Raw genomic sequence first — 23,267 nt, 5'->3', positions numbered from 1 at the left:
CTGCCCAGCATGCAATGGCGGGTAAGGCTCCAGCACCAGCTCCCACTGCCCGGCGTGCAATGCTAGCTATGGCCCAGCACCAGCTCCCACCGCCCGATGTGCAATGCTAGCTATGGCCCAGCACCAGCTCCCACCGCCCAGTGTGCAATGGCGGGTAAGGCTCCGGCACCAGCTCCCACCGCCCGGTGTGCAATGCCGGCTAAGGCCCCAGCGCCATGTCACACCACCCGGCGGAGGAGCACTGCGGAAAGGGATGTGGAAGAGGCCAGGACTCACCCAGTTCCTCCTGACATGCTGCACACAAGAATCACCATGCCAACCACTGAATGCAGCCACCTCTGGGGTGGAGTCTGGTAGCTGGTTAACACAGGAAAGATGCACAATAGTTTGGAATTCTAGAATATTGCATCCAGCTGAAAGGGCCAGGAGCCGCTTGTCTAATCTAATCTGTCCATCTCAGGCAGTGGTTCTCAGACTTTTGTAGGGATGATTCCTTTCACACAGGAAGACTCTGAGTGCGACCCCCCCCCCCAAATTAAAAACACTTGTTTATATATTTAACCCCATTCTAAATGCTGGAGGTGAAGCAGGGTTTGGAGTGGAGGCTGACAGCTCGCAACCCCCCTGGGGACCCCCTGAGGGGTCCCGATCCCGAGTTTGAGACCCCCTGATCTAAGGTTGTGACATTATGAGTGTGATATAATATCTCATTGAAAGGTGACAGGGCCAGAAAGAGTTAATTAACTCATAGACTGACTTAACCCATGGGTGAACCTTAAGGACTTGTTAGGAAAATATGTAAATGAACAGAGCTTTGAAATGCAGCCGGCATGGCATTGTTAGAGGTAGAAGGGGAGGTGTTTGCTCAGGTCTTGGGATGTCAGCAAACAAGCCTTGTCTGTTACTAGAGCTTTGATTCAAAGATCAAAAAGGAATATTAACATTGAGGAAGATACTTAAGTGAAATAGTATCTGTGTCTCTTTGAAGGTTTTGGTCACCTGGATCTGAACTGTTAATGGGTAAATTCCCCTGGGCTAATTGCCAGGATGTCTGGGAGAAGGAGAGTTAAGCCGATTGTTTTCTCAGGCCAAGAGGCTGCTGGAAATGTATAAAAACCCTGGGACAGGATCCTGCTTCATCTCAGATCCGCTTTGGGTTTCAAGAGGGGGGGACCTTAAGCCACAAGGACTGGGATCCTCAGTCGCTGACTGGAGTCACCCTGAATATGGACACTGGACTGTAACCTCTGGACTATTTCTGAAAGGACTTTTGGCAGCTACAAACTCACCTCTGCTACGTACCTGAACCTCAGGAACTGAATTCAAGTCTGTCTGTAGATTGATCTTTTAACCAAGGCGCGCTCTCTCTCTTTTCTTTTTTAATAAATTTCAGTTAAGTTAACAAGAATTGGCTATAGTGTGTATTTTGGGTAGGATCTACATTATCCCTGGACCTGTGTGTGTGGCTGATCCTTTGGGATTGGAAGAACCTTTTATATGATAAGATTTTCAGTAATCATCATCATACCTGACGTGTGTGTTTGGATGGAGGCCTGAGGCTGGGCACTTTAAGGGAACTGCATTGTTTGGACTTCTGAGTAACCAGTGAGGTACCACAGAAACTGTTTTGTGCTGGTTTGGTAAATCTAAGAATTGGCAGATCCACCAGCGTTTGGGGTTTGTCTGCCCCGGTCTGTTTGCAGTTCACCCTGATTGAGTGACCTCGGCTGGCTCCCACGGGCAGCACCCTCAGAAAGGTGTGTCCATCTCTCAGCTGGTCTTCTGGGCCCATCGCCATGACATCCAAGCACTCGGACACAACGGGGACTCTGGCCTCTGGCATTTGCTTGGGGTGTGGGGCTGGTTCCCCTTAGCGCCAAGGGGTCATTAATGACCTCTGGAGGAGAACGATGACAAAGCAGAGAATAACATTGTCCAGCACTGTCCCCTCCTGCTCCGCTCTGGGGAACAAAGCGAGGGAGCTGGAGTGTATCGTATAGTGCCCTGCTCGCGCTAAGCCTGATCCCCCAAGGTAGGACACAGCGATTCCCCTGCTCCACGGGGCTGGACTGGGTCTGAGCTGGGCCCTCAGCCCGGCACCTTTCCCCAGGGCTGAATTCAGCCATCAGGCTTTTGTCGTGGGGCCTCGTGCAGAAACACGTGACGAAGGGGTGAGGTGGCGCCGCCTGTGAACTGAACTGCCAAGCACCGGGTTGGCAGGTTCACTCCCAAGCCCTGTCCCAGCATCACCCCCAAAATGTCCTGCTGGCCCAGAGCCCCAGGAACACTGAGGTGCCCAACTCCCTGTGGGTTGATTCCTAGAAAGGCCCAGGGCAGTGGGTGCTGAGCTCGTGGCACCTGATCCAACACCTAGGGCAGCCGGAGGGGTTCCCCAGAGGCGCTGGGCCAGGGCAGAACAAGGCCCCATGGCTCGCAGTTAAACCAGACAAACGCCAGCAGGAACGAAGGCCTGGCCTTTTCCCACTGCGGGTGCTGACCCGCCCGAAGGCACACGGCTCCGGCTGCAGAGAGGAGGGTCTGGACGATGCGTTAGCCAGACTCACGTCACTAGCCTGGCTGCAGCATGCCGGGGGCCTAGGGGCAAAGGCAGAAGGCCCCAGGAGCTGCTGTCATGGGGCCTGCCCACCGTCAGAGCTCTGTGGTTGCGCGGGACACGGGCGATGAGGCGGAGAAGCTGCACATTGAGTGGGACAGTGGCAAACGCTGGGGGCATTTCCAGAAATACCTTCTCGTGGCGCTAGTGGAAAAGTTGATGCTTAGAAAGAAAGAAGAAGAAAAAAAAAGATTGTCCCTTTTTCTAGCCAAGGTGAAAAACACTCCCTGGTGCGGTAAAATCAAGAAATGCACAGGGAAAAAAAAAAGACTGGAAAGAAACACATCCCGAAATAACCCTCCTGCAGCATCACCGTTGTCTGCTGGGAGCTATCGCTCTGCTAAATTCTGCCATGCACTGGGCATGAAAATAACCCTGTTTGCCTGCGGTGGCGAGTTAAGAATATAGATAATGACATTGTTATAAGTCACCTCTGTTACTCAGTTTTTCCAGGGCTTGCTGAGCCATATCACACCTTCAGCAGCCAAAGCCCCCTGAGATAGACTCACATACACACACAACTGGGCTGCAGGGTGCAAATTATCTGGGCTTTTATAAATACACTGAGTGGCTTTAAATATAGCTCCCCGCCCCCTCCCCCTGCGCTGTTCTGGGCCTGAGCTGGGAAATGCACGCCCTGCCCCCCCCCAGCCCAGTGGAAAGCCCATCACAGCTGGGCAGTGGGAAACATCTGGAGCCCTTCACCACTGGCTGTACTTTCGAGAAGGGGTTTTGGTGTGTGCGGAGGGGGGGTTGGTAGCTGAGCACTGAAGGAAACGCTCCAGCTTTCCAGTGCATTAAATCGTGTGTGCTAGTGTCACACGCACACTCACACTCACCTGTGTCACACCTTCCCTGTAACAGCAACCGGGGTCCAGCGGTGGGGTCCGAGCAGTGGAAAAGCTGGGCCGGAAGCGTCGCCCAGGCCTCGCGCTGCCCATCTGCGGGGTAGGGTGGGGGGCTCTCATCCAGCCTGCAGAGCAAGAGAGCTGGGGGGCAGGTTAGCTGGCTGGGGGAGGATGGAGGCCGCAGCCCACGCAGGGCCTTGGGATGCCATTGCTGCGAGCAGACAGAGCCCAGCTGCCCTGCCCCGGGAAAGGCTCTGGGAGATCGGTGACGTATACATGACATCGGGGCACAGGGGGGTGGGCCAAGGTGAGAAGAGGAGACGTCACCCTTAGCTCGCCGGCACCCTGCGCTGGCCTCAGGCTGGCTGGGCTGGAGGGGGACACTTGCCTGTGTCAGTACAGTGCCAGCGCCTTGCTGTGGGGCACCCTGCCACCGCACATGGGACCAGCCTGTGGCTTCCCCCACCCCTGGCTAAGTCCTGTGTGGGCAATTCCCCCCTGGTCCTGCCCCATCCGAGTGGGCACCAGCCTCTCCATCCCGTCCTGCCCCAGCCAGGCATGGCACCGCCCTGTAGCTAACAGCTGCCTCTCAGCAGTGCAGGAAGCGACAGGAGTGGCTGGCACCAGCCCAGCCTCTCTCAGGGGGAGAACAGCGGGGTTCCCACCTCTGCAGCTACCTTGCCCCAGACTTCCCCCAGCTCCACAGCCAGACTGCGCCTGTTACCAAAGGGGATCAAGCCAGGAAGTCCCCCCACACCTCCTGCTGATGGTGTGATATGGCTCAGGAGACCATCAGGATCGGGGCCATTCATAGCACGGCAGGGGAGAGGAGTCCAGATGTGGCGTTCAGTTCATGTGCCCCCAGCCACATCCTGGCGCAGGGGAGGGGGCTGTTGTGGGAACGCGGGAGCCGCTCCCCTGCACCGATTACTCAACGTCAGCTTTAGCTCAGCCCGGTTCATATTAATCCTCGGAAGTAATTTAGCCGTCTCCGCTCGCAGCCCCGTCATTGTGGCCCGACCAGCCCCTTGCCTGGCTTCTAATTAACTCCTTGTGCCTCCGGTTTTGTGTCTCGCGAATACCCCACCTTGTCGGGCCCGCCTCTCTGCTTCCCCCCTCCCCGGGAGCATTCCTGTCCCGACGGGCTACGGCACCCCAGCAACCGTGGCAAGGATCGCCCCTAATCCGCGGGCACGCCGGCATCTGCTGGAGAGGCAGCCCGTCACCTACTGGCTGGTAGGTGACCAAGGCCTGAGAGAAACAATTAGGGACAAAGCTGAGAGCCCCAGGGGTCTAATACAAACCTTCATGGGACGGTTGTGTGGCATTTGGGGAGTTTAATGAATTGTCCATCATGCTTTTCAGGTCTGGTCGGCGGGGCTGGATTAATCTGAGAAACCACAGTGGGTAGGAGCCACTAAGCCTGTATTTATTACTCTTCCATTGTAACTAATTGAGGTAATTATCTGTGACTCCAGCCCCGCTTAACAATGCCGCATTCTGCCCCCCCCCCTCGCTGAGCCGAGGGGCCGCACCGCAGAGGACCATGGGTCTGCCCACAAGGCCCTGCGCCTGCCAAGGGGCAAACACGCGGGCCTGGTTCTGCCAGCTCAGTGCCGGGGCCTGGCCTGGCAGTAAAGCCCCAGGAGCACCTGGGCCATGCGGGGTGGGGATGGAGGCGCAGGACCCACAGGTCCACTCCTTTACCATGTGTGTTTCGCACTGGGGTGCAGCTGGCTCTGGAGTACTGGGCAGCCGGGGGTCGGTTTGCCCGGGCGACAGGGCCAGGGCAGGGCCCATGTGAGTCCCCCAGCTCCCGCCAGTAGGGCATGGGGAACCCCACAGCTAAAGGGCAGGTGTGGAGGAGGGGCCAGCGGAGGGGTCAAAGCCAATCCCGCAGCAATCTGACCCCTTCGGTGCCGGAGGGCTGTTCTCCCCCACCTTCTGCCTCCTGCAAGCACCTTGCAAGGGGTGAGAATTCACCCCCACGAGGTTCCCATGCAGCCCCCACACCCCTCCTTCCCCCCCCCGGCCAGGCCTACTGCACAGCAACATCGTGTGGCCGCCTTGGGAGCCGCACCGCAGGCCGGCTCCCGCCCTGGCCCCAGTGCAGCTGCCATGCTGGTGGCAGTGGAAGTGTGGGGGCAGGGGAGCGTCAGGCCTCGCTCATCTACATGCACCCTGAACCCCCCACCAGCCCCTGCTGCCTTCCCCACTCCAGCCAGCAACCTGCCTCCCTCCTGGGCTGGCCTGCATGGTGCTGAGCCCGGGGGTCCCCACTAGACAGCTGCCCCCCCAATTATCCCCACCCTGAGCTAGAGCCATCAGCTCTCCCCCACCCCGCAAGCTGGGAGTTGCCAGGTTGGGTGCCGCCCCCATGGGGAGAGCCTGGGGCCCGGATCAGGCCGCCTACCTTCCCCTGCCAGCCCAGCGGGTGGGGACGGGGCAGGGGAAAGATGCTAGGAACAGGTGAGCCAAGCCCCAGGCCCAGTCTGCCAACCCCACAGCTCACAAGTGAGAGAGAAGCTTCTGGGTGGGGCAGGGAGCTATGGGCACCCACCTGCCCCTCCCCCCTCCTTGCCCCCCATCCCCAGGCACCCCAGCTGCTATGCCCGCCCTGCATCTGGGTGGCCTTTCTCCCAGGCCCGGCACAGCACAGGACAGGCAGGTGAGCAGGCGGCTGGGTGCCCAGGGCCAGGTGCAGCGGGCTCGGCTCCGGGAGGGCCTGGCACATTCTCGTGGGCATGGCCAGGTGTGCACTTGCACACTCACCCACCCCACCCACACTCGTTCACCCTCACATGCACCCCCGAGGCTCACCAGGCTGGGGTCTCGACATGGCACTGCGCAGAGGAAGCTCACAGCAAACCCAGCGAGCGATGTGCCGGCTGGCCCCCCTTGCTGCCCCATCCCCGGCTGCCGCATCCCCATTGGATTGTCCTGGAGTCTCCCGGAATTAATCCTTTACTGAAGGATTATGTCATGTGCTGAAACCTCCAGGGGTATGAACCCAAATCAGCCCCTGTGTCACGGAGTCCCCGGGCGATGCTCTGGAACTGCTCCCCACCAAGCCAGGCAGGACTTTGGGGAGCCTCCTCTCCCTTGGAGCAGACTTGTTCAGGGCAAGAAGCTCACACGGCTTCACCTCCTGGGTCTCTCCTTGGAGCATTCAGCATCCTCTGCCCCTCCATGCGCTTCCCACAGCGAGCCCGCCCCAGCGGGGTCCTGGGGGAGCCATAGGGTCCTGCACCCCACTTTGCAGTCAGATATGACTCTCAGCCAGCCAGTAACACAGAGGTTTATTCGATGACAGGAACAGGGTCTAAAACAGAGCTTGTATGTACCGCGAAGCGGACCCTTGGCCGGGTCCATTCTGGGGGGCAGTGAGCCAGACCCCCACGTCTGCACATCACTCCTCATCCCCAGCCAGCTCCAGACTAACAACCCCTCCAGCCCCTCCCCTCTGCTCAGCCCCTTTCCCAGGCCAGGAGGTCACCTGATCCCTTTGTCTCCAACACCTTCAGCTGCCACCTTTGCAGGGGAGGGGCCCAGGCCATCAGTTGCCAGGAGACAGAGTGCCAGGCATTTAGGTGCACTGGCCCCTTCCTCTGCAGCAATCGCACACCCTGATTCCACCACCTAGATATTAAGAACTGCAGAGGGGACACTGAGGCACCGACACAGTATTCAGAGCAACATTAAGAACATTCCCAGTTCGCCACACCCTGTGTCACCATCGCCCCCAAGGGTCGGTCGCCACCAGACCCGGGGCCTCCCAGGGTCCCAGCGGGACCCTTGGGTGTGTGTGGCCGGGAGGGCAGGTAGTGAGTGGGGGGAGGAGGTCTGGGGCCAGATCCTGCTATGAGCTACAGTACGTAAATCTGGGACACCGCCCCCGCCCCCCCGCCAGGGAAGCAGCAGCAGAAGCCAAGCCAGTCCCGGTTACACAGCTGCCCAGCTGCAGTTAATCTGGGTCTCGTCCCGGAGGGGACAGACCGTGAGTCAGGCATCGCTGCAGCTCACCTGCAGCCTGCATGCTGCCCAGCCCATCCCCTGCCTGCATGCTGCCCAGCCCAGCTCCCACCTGCAGCCTGCCCAGCCCAGCCCAGCCCCCGCCTGCCACCTGCATGCTGCCCAGCCCAGCCCCCGCCTGCAGCCTGCCCAGCCCAGCCCAGCCCCCGCCTGCCACCTGCATGCTGCCCAGCCCAGCCCCCGCCTGCCACCTGCATGCTGCCCAGCCCAGCTCCCACCTGCAGCCTGCCCAGCCCAGCCCAGCTCCCACCTGCAGCCTGCCCAGCCCAGCCCCCGCCTGCTGCCCAGCCGAGCCCCCGCCTGCCACCTGCATGCTGCCCAGCCCAGCCCTCGCCTGCAGCTCTGCACCCTCAGCCCAGCCCCCACCCCCACAGCTCTGTGCCCCCAGTCCAGCCCCTACCTGCAGCTCTGCACCCTCAGCCCAGCCCTACCCCCACAGCTCTGCGCCCCCCAACCTGCCTGGATGAATATCAGGCATATGGAGTCGTCCCCGCCAAGGCTTGTTAGGCATGTGAGTTGCACAAGGGCTCTGTTGGTTGGTCTGCAGTGTGCCCACAACCCTGGTATCTGGGCACCAGCCTGCCACCTTGCACCACACTCCTGCTTGGCCCATCAGGAGACAATCTGGCTCCTCCCCCAGTCCCTTCACCCAGGGGCCAGGCCCTGCTGGCGCTGGCCCCCGCTGGCTCCACGCCGTATGCCCGAGGCCCCGTGGCCGGGAGCCAGGCCTGAGAGGGTGGCTGTGGTTGAGCGAGCAGCTGTTCCCGGCTGTGGTGAGTCGGGGCCCCGGGCGTGCCGCTCGCTCGCGGGAGCCATTCCCTGGCGCAGGGCAGTTCAGCGAGAGGCCAAACCCGGCCCGGCCCTGCCCCCAGCGTGTGTGGCCAGTGGGGAGGGAGGTCGGGGCAGGGGAGACATTGGCCGGGCCCGCTCCCCAGCCAGGCCCCTGGGACTCACTGCACACCAGAGACAGAGTGCGGGGTCTCCGGACACACAACGGGGTGCAAGGCCTGGTTGTGTGCCCGCACACACATGTGAACACACAAACACCCACACGTGCGTGCAGGGGTGCACACGCACACTCGTTCACACACACGCAAATGCCTCGTGGCAAACAGCATATGGGCTCCTTCCAGCCGGGAGGTTGGGGGGGTGGGACCTGCTGTGACCCCCCACTGCGCCCCAGCTGATCGGTGACCAGCCAGCTGATGTGGCTGCAGCGACATCGCACCCTTCCTGCAGTCAGGGCCAGATTGCAGCTCGACTGTGCCGGGAAGGAGCCATTCGGGACAGAAAACAGCTAGCAGCTCCAGAGTGGGGGAGGCCCATGGATGGAAGGGGTGGGGGGAGGGGGTCATGATCATCCCCAGCCGCTGGAAAGCAGCTGAGACCTGGCCAAACTTGTTGTCTTTCTGAGCGTCCTCTGCTGCCCCCCAAGCTGCCCATCAGGTGAGGGGGGGTTCTCGCTGCCTGTCTGCCCTGCAGGGATGCACCAGGCCAGGCAAATTGGAAGCAGATTGCCTGGCCAGCCTTGGGCGTTACAGGAATGGGGCGGGCGGGGGCCGGCCACTTTCTGTGACTCAGGCACTCCCTCCGGCGCGTGGCGGGTTTACATCTGGATCCCCCCAACTGTCTCACCACAGACACAACGCCTCATGGCACCCGCCCCCAGCGCTGGTGTCTCTCCTGCACAGAGGCCCAGAGTCACACTCAGCTGGGCCAGAGAGCAGCGGGCAAAGCATAGTGCCACCAGGGGGCGCTGCGGGGGCAGGGCAGGAGCGATGCCGGGGGGGGGGCCCGCGGGCGGGCAGGGAAGAGGGCAGCAGGTCAGTTACCCGAGGGGCCGTGTGAATTTCAGTGTGTTTGGAAAGTCAGCACTGGGCTAAGGGTGCAGGACCCACCCCCCCGGGGGGAGGAGAGCTGCCCCGTTCCACTGCCCCCCCAAATCCCATGTAACATTCCTTTCCCCCTGCCCTGTGCTGCCCTGACGGCCTGCTCCCGGCATGCCAGAAACCAGGTCCCTGGGTTGGGCCCAATGGCCTGGGGCCCTGACACTCAGGAGCGCTCACCGTATGCCAGGCATGCAGGGTACTCCTCCCAGCACCCCCTGGGCATGGGGCGAGCCCAGTGCTTAGATCCAGTGTGGGGGGGGTGATACCAGGCTGGACAGACCAACAGGACAAAGGGGGATTGGGGGAGTCGGGCACACCCTCTTGCCCTGGCTGAGGTCTCCTAGCCCCCCGCCCAGGGAAGGGGGAGTTTTCCCAGCCGCAGCGGGGGTTGCAGTGGAAATGCTCCAGTGACGTTGCGCTGCCCCGGGCATCCCAGACAAGAGGCCCCCGCTGGGAATTTGGGGCTTGTGGTCGAGCCGGGATCTGTCCTAATTGCAGGTCTGCCGGCGGGAGCGGGCAGCTCCTCTGTCACCCGGCACAGTCAGAGGCTGCGTGGCCAGGGCCCTGGGCAGCTCGCCCAGCCCACCTGTGGGCACCGCCGCCCGCTCGCCCCCACTGCCCTGGCCATGGCTGGGGTCAAAGGTCAGGGAGAGTCCGCAGGCCCACCCGGCTGGCAGCGAAAGAAGAGCTGAGCCGGAGTCAGCCCCTCTCACAGCTGGTGTAATGTGTGTCTCCTGCAGCAACACACTATGTGCATCACACACACACACCTACCACCTCTCATACACACACCCGAACTGACACACACACGCAGCACCGTGTGCACACACACACAGCCAGTGACTCACACCCACCCACAAATATGTGTGCACGCACACATGATCCATACACATGGATTCTGCCGGCACCTAGATGCCACCGTATGTGTTCACAGGTCCCAAACACACTCATGCACCCCATGCACACCTGCGTGGCAGGCCCGTGCTCAGTGTGGGGACAGACAGCCCCCTGCAGGTGCAGTGCACACACGCACAGAGGGATGTGTGGGAACACACCCATGTGCATACACACACACACCCCCAGGACACGGGGCTTCTGGGGACAGTGCCGTGGGGCATAGGTGCCAACTTTCCTTCCTATCCGGGGGGTGCTCAACCCCCTGCCCCATCCCAGGCCCCACCCCATCCCCACTCCACCCCTTCCCCAAGCCCCCACCCCGTCTCGCCCCCTCCCCCTTCCTACATCCTGTGAAATAGCTGTTTGCATCTGGCGGGAGGCGCAGGGGTAGATTGGTGGGGCCATGGGGAGATGAGAGGTGCTGGGGGGGAGCTTGGCTGCCAGGGGGTGCTAAGCACCCACTCATTTTTCTCTGTGGGTGCTGCAGCCCTGGAGCACCCATGGAACCGTGGGGAGGGCTCAGACTCAAGGCCAGGGGCAGGGCCCCGGGAGAGCTAGCGAGTGATTTACAGGGGAGCAGGGTTTGCGGGGGGCGCAGCCCATCACCCCCGGAGTTCAGCCGGCTCGTGCTGGGTTTGGGGGCTGAGGGCAGCTGAGGTTCTGGCGCCGGCCAGAGCTGGATTTAGAAGGTCATTTTCTCAGCAGGGAGCTGGGAGGGATTTGGGCAGCGCTCAGCTCATGGAAACCGTCATCCCGGCCTTCCCCTGCAGTCTGTGCATCGGCTTTCACTACCATGGAGCCAGGCAAGTGCCAGGGCAGGGGGTGCCCTCCCAGTGCCTCGGGGCCTGACACCCCCAGTGCTCAGAGCGCCCAGCCCCCAGCTGGCTTCACCTGAGCTCTGGGGGCATTTCCATCCCGCCGTGCGGGGGTGAAGCAGAACTGAGCCTAGCCCAGACCCTTGTGCTCCCGAACTGGGCTCTGCTCTGGCTGGCTCCTGGGGCTGCCTGGCTCAGTATGGGCACCTGGTGAGACAGCGGGAGAGGAGTCCAAGCTTCCTGGCCCCTGCCACTCCTGCCAGAGGAAAATCTCTGCTAGCCGTCAGCACTACAGGGCTCAGGACCCATAGGGATTAGTCCAAGCAGCGATGGGCAGGGCTGCACCAATCACCTGGGCTCTGTGGCCCATTTCCAAACCCACCCACCCTCAGCCTGGAGCCACTGGGGGGCAGGGCTGATGGGGAAACACCCTGCATTGGGCATGCAGAGACCAGGGGGCAGCGGTGAAGAGTAGCCTAGCAAGCCAGGCTGGCTCGGACGGGGTGGGCCGGTGGTGGGAGCCTCTCACCTGTGAGTGGCTGGATCCAGTCTGGGCCCCGGTTGGCAGCTCCAGCAGGTTGTTCCCGTCAGACGGTGCCGTGAGTCGAGTTTTGTGGGTCTCAGCTCCCTCCAGGTGTCATGGAAGCCACACGCCGGATCCACCCTGTCCCACCAGACATGCCAAGGGATGAAGGAGCCGCAGCACGAGCTCCCCACCTGCCCCTGGGCTTCCATCAGCTGAGGCCAGTTGGACCAAGTGGCCCCTGGTTTTCAGGGAGGCTCGGCTGAGTGCCAGGCGGGGTCCATCGCTGCGCTGCACCCCTTGAAATCAGGCCTGGAAAGTACTACAGGCTGGGCCCCAAACTGCTTGCCTCCGGGAGCACAAGCCCCCATGGTCTGAGCCATGGGCCCCCTTTGTGCCCCTCCCCACCCCCAAACTAGTGTCCCGGCCCACCTGCTCCTTGGGCAGTTCTTACCCCAGTGGGTGCAAACTACCGCCTCTGGGGTTTGCATTTTGCCCTGGGGCAAGTGACTCCTGGGGAAGGAGGATGGGGTGTGTGATGCAGGAATCAGCTCCTGTCTCTGTCTACAGCTCGTTGCACGGTGGGGCCTGAGCCCTACCAGGCCCTCCCACAACACTCAGCACGATCCACAACGACTCCACCGTTCCTGCTCCGCGTCCGGCCCAGCTGCGTGCCCAGGTGGGGCCACCTGACCGGGCAGCTGAGAGGAGACGCTCCGGGACGCAGGTCACGTGACAAGCCAGGGGACCCAGAGCCTTTTCCATGGTTGAGCCAGGGGATGGGGCCAGGGGACGGTGAGCCTGCGTGTGGGGCTGCCCCCCAGGGGGCATGGGCAGGACTCAGCCAGAGTGAACAGTAAGGGAGACCCACAGGAGCGCTCAGCCAAGTAGCTCATGCAGGATCCGGCTCAGCCAGCTATGGTGGGCCAGAGGCCAGGGTGACCGGCTGAGCTCTCCTGCCCGGAGACGATGGGCACTGGGCCTTCTGGGCCAGAGCCCCCAGCTCCCTCCGGGGCAACGCGGGATCCCAGCAGCCAAGGTTGAGCAGAACTTTGCACCTGGGGCCTCTGGCCAAGCCACCCGGACGGGAGCCCTCCAGCTGGGGGGCGAGGGGTGGGGCTTTTAACCTGCCGGGGTCCCTTTAAAAGGAAACAGGGCGAGAAAGTCATGGCAGTCCTGAAATAGGGCTCGGGCTGGCACTGCAGGGGGGCGGGAGAGCGGGCCAGCGCCAGGCCTTTGTGTTTGTGGGCGGAGTCCACCTCGAAAAGGCTCCTTAAAAAAGGAAAGTGAGTGGCTGGCAGCAGGATCCCGCGCTGGGGGTTATATTTACCCGTGTGACTCAGAGCCGAGCTCACCCCTGCCCGGAATCTGGGACACCGCGCCGGCTGGGGGGGCGGCCGGAGTCAGGGGCGCCAGGAGAGACGGGGTTAGCGAAAGGACAGCAAGAGATGAGTCCCCTGCAGCTAGCCTGGGGCGGTGGCGGGGGAGGGAAGCTGGAATCTTTGCCCCAAGGTCTGGGGGGGGGTTGGCATGGGGACCAAGGGCCAGGCTGGGGGTGGGGCTTGGCACAGGGACCGAGGGCCAGGCTGGGGCTCCAGCCAACTGAGGAGAGGGGAGAGGGCCAGGCAGGAGCAGTGCCAGGGTTTTTGGCACCCTAGGCGGGGGTCCTTCTGCGCTCCCGGTTGTTGGCGGCAATTCTGCGGCGGAGGGAGGGATCCTTCTGCGCTCCCGGTCTTCGGGGCACTTTGGCGGTGGGTCCCGGAGCGAGTGAAGGACCCGCCGCAGAATTGCTGCCGAGGGTGGCAAAATGCTGCCTCCTCAAATCCTGGCGCCCGTCACCTAAATGGGAGCACCAGCCCTGGGGCCAGGGCCTGGCACTCCACGGGGACAAACAAAGAAAGGGAGGAGTTAGACCAGGTGAGGGGGATGACTGGGAGCAGGCCTGGGACACCTGGGTTCCATTTCCAATTACAGGAAGGGAGTGGGGTCTAGGGGGTTAAAGCAAGAGGGGGGAGGGCTGGGAGCCAGGACTCTGGGGTTCTCTCCCTGGCTCGGGGCGGGCAGAGGGGTCTAATCAGGTTGGAGCAGGAGGGCTGGGAGCCAGGACTCCGGGGTTCTCTCCCTGGCTCGGGGCGGGCAGAGGGGTCTAATCAGGTTGGAGCAGGAGGGCTGGGAGCCAGGACTCTGGGGTTCTCTCCCTGGCTCCGGGCGGGCAGAGGGGTCTAATCAGGTTGGAGCAGGGGGGCTGGGAGCCAGGACTCCGGGGTTCTCTCCCTGGCTCGGGGCAGGCAGAGGGGTCTAATCAGGTTGGAGCAGGGGGGCTGGGAGCCAGGACTCCGGGGTTCTCTCCCTGGCTCGGGGCGGGCAGAGGGGTCTAATCAGGTTGGAGCAGGAGGGCTGGGAGCCAGGACTCCGGGGTTCTCTCCCTGGCTCGGGGCAGGCAGAGGGGTCTAATCAGGTTGGAGCAGGAGGGCTGGGAGCCAGGACTCCGGGGTTCTCTCCCTGGCTCGGGGCAGGCAGAGGGGTCTAATCAGGTTGGATCAGGGGGGCTGGGAGCCAGGACTCCGGGGTTCTCTCCCTGGCTCGGGGCGGGCAGAGGGGTCTAATCAGGTTGGAGCAGGAGAGCTGGGAGCCAGGACTCCGGGGTTCTCTCCCTGGCTCGGGGCAGGCAGAGGGGTCTAATCAGGTTGGATCAGGAGGGCTAGGAGCCAGGACTCCGGGGTTCTCTCCCTGGCTCGGGGCGGGCAGAGGGGTCTAATCAGGTTGGAGCAGGAGGGCTGGGAGCCAGGACTCCTGGGTTCCATTCCCAGCACTGGAGGGGGGGGAATGTTTCCAGTTGGGCAGAGCGGGAATCAGCCAGGACTCCTGGGTTCCAAGCTCATTGCCGGGCGCATGGCACCTCCTGGCTCCCGGGTCGGGTCGGTGGCTGCAGACCTGTGTCAGGGGGATAATGACAGGGCCAGAGGGTGGGGGAGGAGCTGGTTTTAAATAAAGTGCAAATTGGACACATTAGTTGTGCGGTTTGTTTTCTTTCCAGCTGGGGGATCCTTCCCCCATGGGCAGAATGAGTAAGCGGTGGTGGCTGTCCCAGCATGGGGGGGGGCTTTTTGCCATGCCCCCCCGGTGACTCACTCGCTGGAGTCCCAGCAGCTCCCCAGGTGCCCCGTGAGGTCAGAGCCCTCTGCCACAGCCCAAACCGAAGGGTGGCAAGGGGGGGGTGCTTCCCTCATTCATTGCCCCCCCTTGCCAGCGGGGAGCCACGCCTCCCCTAGCACCAAAATACCCCACCCAGGATTCATGCGTCGCGGGGGGCGGGGCAGGACTCCTGGTTTCTATTATGGGAGGGAAGTGGGGTCCACTGGGTGAGGGGGGGTCTGGGAGCCAGGACTCCTGGGTTCTCTCCCAGCCCCTGGCCTCCACAGGCTTTGCTGGAGGGAGCTGCGATGGGGGTGGGGTGAAACTCCCCCCAGAACCGCGCCGCGCCCGGAGCCCCCGCACGCCCGGCCCGCGGGCCGGCTCCTGCGCTCGGAGGATGAAAATTGGGTGCGTCGCGCCCTCTAGCGGTGGTTCCGGGAAAGGCCCCCTCAAGGCACCTCTCCGTTATTCTGGGATGTGCACGGGGCGGGGAGGAAGGGTCTCGTCTACCCTCTCTCTGGGCATTTGGTTTTCAACCCTGGTGCCAGGAACAGGAACTCGCACCAGGGATTCATAAGGCCTTTCATCTCAAAGAAGCCCAAAGCCTCTGTGCCCAGCAATTGCTCCACCCAGCGCTGAAACGCAGCTGCCTCTGGGGTGGGGCACAGCAGCTGTTTGGAGGCACAGAAAATCCTTCACCCAGCAATGAAATGCAGCTGTCTCTGGGGTGGGGCGCAGCTGCTGTTTGGAGGCACAGGGAATCCCTCACCCAGCACTGAAATGCAACCACCTCTGGGGCAGAGCCCTGCAGCTGTTTGTCAGCAAAGCTGTACAGGAGTTTGGGGCCAGACAGTTGACGGAGTCCCGGGCCCGGGCAGCTGCAAGTAGCAAGGGGTTGGTCAGGATATAAACTCACAGACACGGCAACAAGGTTGGGGCAGAAGCCCCCAGGGGGGTTTATTTCTCTGTGGCCCATTTTACAGCAGGTTCGATTCACACAGAAGAGTCTGGGGTAGAGACACAGACGCCTCCATTAACTGCCCCCCAGCAGGGCCGTATCCAGGGCAGGGTGAGCAGGGCAGCTGCCCAGGGTGCAAAGCCATGGGGGGGAAATGATGAAAAAACCCGATGGGCGTGTGTGCAAATACACGCACTCACCACGGGCGCTAAAATGTCTTGTTACGGCTCTGGCAGGAAGGGCACTAGGGCTGGGATGCCATGCTGGCTCTGACGGGCCTGTCCTGACGCCCCCACTGGGGAGGGGCACCCGCCTCAGGCTACACAGGAGCGCAGCCCAGAGGGCCTAGCTGGGTCTAAGCTGGTTCTCCCCTTTCAGTCAGCTCTCTGCACCCCGCTGGGCTCCCAGCCCCACCCTGGTGATGAGCCCTTGTAGGGGTCAACTTTGTCCTCCCAAATCTAAGGGGTATTTGAATTGCCAGGCTTGGCCCTGCCCCACCAAGCCCCATCCCACTAGGCCCCGCCCCTCTTGGGCACGCCCTGCCAGGCCCACCCCTCCTAAACATGTGAGAAGGAGAGAGGTGGGCAGGGGTGAGGGGAGGAAAGTGCAGGGCGCACGAGCAGGGCAGGCCCCCTCCATCGCCCTCACCCACTTCTGGGCTCCGCTGCCCTGCTCATCTCCAACCCCTCCTGGCCCCCGCTCCAGGCCTCCTGCCCTGGCTCCCCAGCCTCTGGCACTGCCCCCGGGGGCGCCCCCTCGCCAGCTGGCACCACAGTGGCGTCGGAGCCACTGCTTTCCAGGCTGCTGCTGCTGCAGGCCAGGGCTTCATGGCGAGGGCGCCCCCTCCAGGCCATGTGGCTGCGCGGGGCCAGGCCCTCGGGCTCCTCGTCCGTGTCCGAGTCGGGCGCCGTGTGGCGGCGGATGCGGGACACGGCCTCGCGCAGGTCGCGGGTGCAGAGCGCCGGGCGCTTGGCGCAGGGCCGGGCTCGAGGGGGCAGGGCCTGCGGCTCACCGCGACTGGCACCGTTCCCAGGAGCTTCCCTGCCCCAACCTGGCCCCGGCTCCACAGAGGGATTGGTGCTGTCCCCGGGGACCCCAGGCAGCTCTTTGGGGGAAGCGGCCGGGCTTGGCAGCCCATGCACTCTGGGCCCCCCCACCAGCCGCTCCGGGCTGCCAGGAAGAGCTGCTCCCGTCTGCTGGCTCCAGTGCCCGGGGTTCTCCTGCTGGGCACAGGCCCCCTGTGGTTCCTCCAGGCCCAGTTCAGCCGTGGGGAGCCCCAAGAGCCGAGCTGCCCTCTCCCCCAGGGAGCCGTCACCGGGGGAAGGGAGTGGGGGCCGTGCTGCCCGCTCAGAGGCTCCAAGGTGGGGTCGGCTGGCCAAGAGTAACCTCTGGCATGGAGAGGCTGGGTCCCGGGGTGGGGGGGACCCCAGAAGCCGCACCTGCTCCCGCTTTGGGGGCGGGATGTACTCGGCGCGAATCACCACGCAGGTGGCATCGATCACAAAGATGCCCCCATGACGGCTTCGGCCTCCGGCTGTGGGGGCCTGGCCAGGTGCCCGCCCCACGGGGCAGGGAGAGGGGGGTGCCCTGCGTTCTGGCCGGCCTCTCTGCTCCCAGCCCTCCCTCTGCCCACTCCTGGTGCTGCCCGTGGAGCTGGCTGCGTAGCCAAAGCCCCAGCCGGAGGGGAGTCGCTGCCGGCCTGGGGCAGAGCCAGGCCATGCTGCATCCCAGCCCCCGGAGCCGCGGGCCCTGCTAGCCCCTCCGGCTGCCCGGGGCAGTGTGTGGCTGCCACTGTCTGGGCTGGAGAGTGGGCGGAAGAGGGACTCAGCCGAGCCACCCTGGGCCGTGGACTGCACTGCACCCTCCAGCCCCAGGCACAAGAGCCCCGACCCAGTACGGCGCCCCAGGGAGCCCGATCCCACATGGTAGCTCCAGCCACCCAGGACCTCATGGGGGAGCCTGGCCAGTCGCTGCGGGGGGCCATGTGAGCCAGGAGCGGGCTCTGGGCTGCCCCCGGCGGGCCCCTTCCCATGGGGTGCTGCCCGGCCCCGCTTGGCGGCCGGCGGCGCGGGGACGGCGCGGGGCCGTTTGGTGGGGAGGGTGCGGTGGGGCGCGTCATAGGCAGGGGGTGAGATGTAGGGTGGGGGCCGTGGCTCGTTCGACTTGCGGCTGCCCTGCCCCACCCGGAGCCGCCTTAGCATGTGGGTCTCGTAGCTGGGGGGCCCGGCTGGGAGCACCTCCATGGCACTCCCTGCCAGCCACCTCCTGCCCAGGATGCTGGCTGCTTCCCCCTGCCCCCTCCTCTCCAGGGGGGCCGCCCAGCCCGAGCCCCTCCTGCCCTCCGAGCTGCCCCTCGGCTTCCTCTCGCTGGGGGCGTCGCGGTCTCCTCGCACCCCCTTCCCCAGCAGCCGCAGGCCCCGGGAGTCGCCGCTGGAGGGCGACTGGGGCAGAGGAATCGACTTGCTCCACGTGGAGTCCTGGTGCACACGGGGCCCCGGCCGCAGGGCTGGCCACAGCTCAGCCTCAAAGTGCTTCTCCTGACACCTGCAAGGCAGAGAGAGAGCCACCTGCTCAGGGCCCGGCCTGGAGGGAGGGGACCCGGCCACCCCACCCACTGCTAGCCTGCTTGTGAGGGGGGCCCAGAGGTCCCGGATAGCTCACTGTGGGATGTGTGTGGGGCGGGTCCCGCTAACTGGAGGGGCACACTGGGGTGGAGCATGGGGCAACCCTGCTCCTAGCACTGCCCCCCCACCCTGGCAGACACCCCCTGGCTTTCCTGGCCAAGGCGGCGGGCAGCAGTGCCCTGGGTGCCCACCCATGGGATGGGGGATAGGCAGGGACTGCAGGGGGTTTGCCATGGGTGACTGATGGTACTCTGGGAGCCTTGGCCAGCAGTGCAGGGGGGCGCCCTGTTGGGTTGATGCCAGGGAAAGGGGAGACGCGTCCCAGTGCTGACCCACAGCCCCCATCTAGCCCAGTCCTGGGCTCCCCCCCACCCAGCTCTGCCAGTGCCCTTCACTCCCGACCCGCAGCCCCTTCTCTCCCAGCCCTGGGCTCCCCACTTCCCCAGCTCTGCCGATGTCCCTCACTCCCGACCCGCAGCCCCCAGCTCATGCACGCGGGCCTAGGGAAAGCTTTGCGAAGCGATGCCCTCCGCCCCCGCCGGGAGGAATGATCTAGTGAGACAGGCCCTGACTCACGCGTACTCCCCCGAGATGCTCCGGTAGATCCAGGGGGTGCCGGGGCCCCGCGCAGGCCAGTGCCCTGGATCCATGGTGCCGCTGTGGCTGCAACAAGAGACCGTGTTAATCTCAACCACCAGCAGGTCCGTCCGCTTGCAGATCTGCAGGTGCCCAGTGCCCGGTGCCCCCCGCTGCCCATGGCCCCCCAGCACCGGGCAGCCCAGCATGGTCCCAGGGGACTTGCTTGTCCAGCCGCCGTGAGCTGGGCTAGCCCCCGAGGGAGCGCTGCGCGGAGAGGGAGGGATTGGGGCTGCCTGTGCCCACGGGCTGCTTGCGAGCCTGGGAGCTCCGTGCCAGGGCTGTGTCGGCAACATGCACCGGGAGCAGTGCTTTGTGCGGGCGGGTGAGTGAGTGCCAGCCTGCCAGCCGCCAGAACAAAGCGTGCACACAGGGAGACAGGCATGCAGCTTGCGTGCGCACACACACACACGCACATGCACAAACACACACATGCACGTGCACGCACACACGTGCAGACACACGCAAGTGCACACACACATGCACATGCACACACACAGAACACTCGGTGTGTGCACGCTCTGGAACACATGCAGTGTGTGTGCGCACACACACACGCACACATATATACATGCACGCCCTGAAACACACGCAACCCTCCCCAGCAGGTCCTGCAACATGGCCCCTCTCCTGGTGCCCTGCAGATGCCCCGCCCTCTCCTCCCCCCCCAGCACCCATTAGGTGCCTGGCTGGGCCCTGGACAATGGCAGCACCTGCAGGTGAACCCCATGAATGCTGCCTGCTCCCCGACTGCTCTGCGGGCTACTACGTGATCTAGGGGGCGAGAGCTTGTTGATAGGGGACACCCCCTTCCCAATTGATGCCCCAGACCCCGGGTTGCTCCCATGTACCTGTTGACGGGCCCCTCCCGCAAGCCCAGCTGGGCAGAGCTCAGCTCAGCCTGGGGCCCGTGCAGGGTCATTGCTGGGTTAATGGGGCTCTCGCCCCCCCCCCAGCAGCGCAGGCCGCTGCAAGGCACTGGGAGTATCTGCCCCTCATCTGAAAGGGCCTCCCAGCTGCTTCCCCCGTGTCAAGTCACCTCCCAGCCCTGCCGGGGGGGAGGGGGCAGCTCTGTCTAGTGGTTAGAGCCAGGACGCCTGGGTTTGATCCCCAGCTCCGGGAGGGGCCTGGGAGCCAGGATGTCTCGCCTGCTCAGGGCTCAGGCCCCCCACAGGCTTTACGCAGGGACCCCCCCCATCGCCCCGAGAGATGCAGCAAGTGCACAAATTACAAGGTTTGGCACAACGTGCTGCAGCCCACGCCGGCTCCGAGCGAAACCTAGCAACCAGGCGCCGGCATGGCAACGGGCCCCAGCCGGGCTCCAGCTCTGCCCAGAGGGCCTGGGGGGGCTCTGCCGAGGGGACATGGGGGGAGTCCCGACGAGTTGGGCTGGGGCTTGTTCCTCTGGGTAGAGCAGCTGGGGGGTGGCTCTCATCTGCCCTGGCCAGGGTGTACATTGGTGACAAGGGTCCCTGCCCGAGAACCCAGGCGACCGGGCCGGGGTCAGGGCTCTCAGCTGGGCCAGCAGGAGCCGGTCCCAGTGCTGGAGACGAGACCAGGCCCAGTTCAGCCGCACCCTGTGCCCACCCCTCAGCCCTTCCCCAGCAGTGCCCCCCGTGACCTGGCTGCCTGTTTCCGTCGCTCGCTGGGCTCCGGCCTGGCCAGGGACCTCCCTGAGCCTCCAAACCCGCTGAGCCACGGCCCCACCTGCCCGCGCAGCTCTCGGACCCCGACCCCAGCGGGACGGCAGGGCCCTGGCGCCAGGACGGAAGAGCTGACAGGAGCAGGCGGCTCCGGGTGTCACTGCTCACCCCCCCCCCCGTGTCCCTCACAGCCTCCCACCCGGCAGGGAATGTGCCTGGCTCAGCACTGCCCGAGGAGGCACCAGGGCTGTGGCCACCTCCCCAATGGCAGGGGAGCCGAGGCAGGAGATGAGCGAGGACGGGTGTGAAGGTGCTCCCCCCACCCTGCATCCGTCACCCCCTCCCCACCCCCCCCACAGCCTGCACCTGGCACCCCCTGGCCTCCCACCCTGCACTTGGCACCCCCCAGCCCCCCTCCCATCCTGCACCTGGCACCCTCTGTCCCCTACCCTGCAGCCTGCCCCCCCTTGCAGCCAGCAGCTTGCACCCTCCCCACCCTGCACCTGTCACCCCCTCCCAGCCCCCCTGCAGCCTGCACCTGGCACCCCCAGGCCTCTCATCCTGCATATGGCACCCTCTGCCCCTCTACCCTGCAGCCTGCACCCTCCAGCCCGCTCCCACCCTGAAGCCTGCACCTGGCACCCCCCTGCCCCCGTCACCCCCTCCCCCGCTGTCTGCGCCTGGCAGCCTATGCTGAGCCCCCCCCAAGACAAGTGGCTGCTAGTTAAGTTCATGCTGCTCCCAGCCTTGCCCTTGTCCCCACGCTGCCTGCCCCCCCACAGGTCAGAGGCAGCTCCAGCCCAAGCCATGGTGGGACTGTAGCGGCTGCTGCTGGGGGCGGGGGGGCAAGGCTCAGGTAGTGAGAGGCTGATGCCTTCAGGCGGGGGGGGGGGGTGTTAGACAGCAGCTGGGCTCCCCAACCTATGCCAGCAGGGCCCTGGAGCCAGGCCGGGGTCCTTGGGCTCTGAGGAGGCTCCTGTGAGCAGAGGAACCCAGGAGTCCTGACTCCCAGCCATGTACTTACCGCTCCCTCGGGCTCAGAACCCAGGTGTCCTGGCGCCCAGCTCTGACCACTACCCCACGCTCCCTTCCTCCTTACCCCTCGCTGCAGACGCCCCCAGACCCGCTGCTGTCCTGGGCTGCCTGGTCACCCCTCCAGGCCCAGCGGCTCCCCTGTTGGTCTGAGCCAGGGAGCTGCCAGAGGCTGGCGTCTGGAGGAGGGGTCCTACAGCCCCCCCTCGCCCCCGGCACTTTCCACCCTTTTAGAAAACCCACCGGTGGAACAAACAGGGATTTACGGGCTGGACAACAGCGCGGGCTCAGCGGATTCCCGGCCACCCTGCCCCGGGAGGGTCACACAGTGGGGCAGACAGGACAGCCAGCCCCACGGGGAGCCAAAAGCCCCCAGTCACCCACTGGCTCGGGAGGGGGGGCAGCAGGCCCTGCACTGTGCTCCAGCAGGGACAGGTCCCAGGGGTCCCTCTGTAGAGAAATCTCTGTGTTAAGCTTCCATATGACTCTGTATTATGCCCCCATGTTCCTACAACTTCGTGTCAGCTCCGCATGTAGAGCACCTGGCCCTGAGCCTCGGGCTAATGCTCAAAAATGTCTTTTTGCTCAGAGTAGAATAAGACCCACCCCCCTTTAATCAATGGCCCTGTTGAATGAGCGAGGTGTGAATGAGCCAGGGTGGAAGGCAGCACCAACAGCTGGAGAGGGGGTGGGAGCCAGACCACGAAGAATGAAGTGTCCGGGGGGCTTACTGGAGCAGCACAGACCTACTGCCAGCCATGGGGGCCAGAAGCAAGCAGCTGCTTTGGGGAACACCCTCTGTGCAGCATTGGGACAACACCCAGAGCAGCAGCACAAGGACCAACAGACATTTTTGAAGCTGGTCCAGCTGTGCAGCACAGGGACGCTGCTATAGATGTGAGGGGTCTTGCACAGGACCCTGGGTCTCACCTTGTCGACATGGAGCATCGATCCGGATCAGCAGAAGCCCGGCTCCCCCCTCCCCCATCTAACTCACCTGGCCAGTGAAGGGGAGCAACTCACTGGTAACAAGGTCGAGTGTGTGCACGAGATCTCACGTGCGTACGATACAGGGTTGATGGTGATACACGTATCGCCAAGAAGCGTGGCGCTGCCTTATTCCCCCTGAAGAGCCTGGGCGGCACTTCACGGACAACATCTCAATGGACCGGGAGCCGAGCAGTGACTTGGGCTCAAATCCGCCTGCTGGGACGAGGGAGACGCCCGAGCACTGAGCACACCCCCCAGGGCAGCTGTTTCAAGCTCTTACAGGGCCCAGCTCAGGAGCTAGTAGAGCCCAGGCCGGGTGACCACAGGGCTGGGCTACCAGGGCTCTGCGGGTCAGGATTTGTTCTGTTCCGCACAGGTTCTCAGCCCGCTCACGGCATCCTGGTACCGAGGCACCTTTCAGTGGGGCACTGGGTGACTTGACCAACACTGGGGCTCTCACCCTGCCTGGGGGAGGGGGGTGCATCCTGCAGGGCAGGGGGGGTTGTTTATACAATCACAGAAAGTGGGGCTGGAAGGGCCCGGCTGAGGCCCAGCCCCAACAGATCTGCAGAGTTCGCAGGTCCCCCCTGCGCTCCAGACTCCCCATGCTGGGTGTGAATCGTTCCTCCCA

At 63.9% G+C, this 23,267-nt stretch overlaps 1 protein-coding gene across 1 annotated transcript; it reads right to left on the bottom strand.

Annotated features, from left to right (window-relative positions):
• Window positions 1–9,871: 9,871 nt before the first annotated feature.
• DDN (dendrin) lies at window positions 9,872–19,900 on the bottom strand. Its single transcript, XM_030554337.1, has 4 exons — window positions 19,823–19,900; window positions 18,912–18,998; window positions 16,364–18,255; window positions 9,872–10,053 (listed from the first exon to the last, which is right to left on the bottom strand). The coding sequence occupies exons 1-4, from the start codon at window positions 19,891–19,893 to the stop codon at window positions 9,872–9,874; spliced, it is 2,232 nt and encodes a 743-aa protein (XP_030410197.1). The 5' UTR covers window positions 19,894–19,900.
• Between the last annotated feature and the right edge of the window lie 3,367 nt (window positions 19,901–23,267).

Source organism: Gopherus evgoodei, chromosome 3, assembly GCF_007399415.2.
Source record: "Gopherus evgoodei ecotype Sinaloan lineage chromosome 3, rGopEvg1_v1.p, whole genome shotgun sequence".
Classification (NCBI taxonomy): domain Eukaryota; kingdom Metazoa; phylum Chordata; order Testudines; family Testudinidae; genus Gopherus; species Gopherus evgoodei.
The sequence above is the reverse complement of the archived record's forward strand: the minus strand, read 5'-3'. Positions and strand labels throughout refer to the sequence as shown.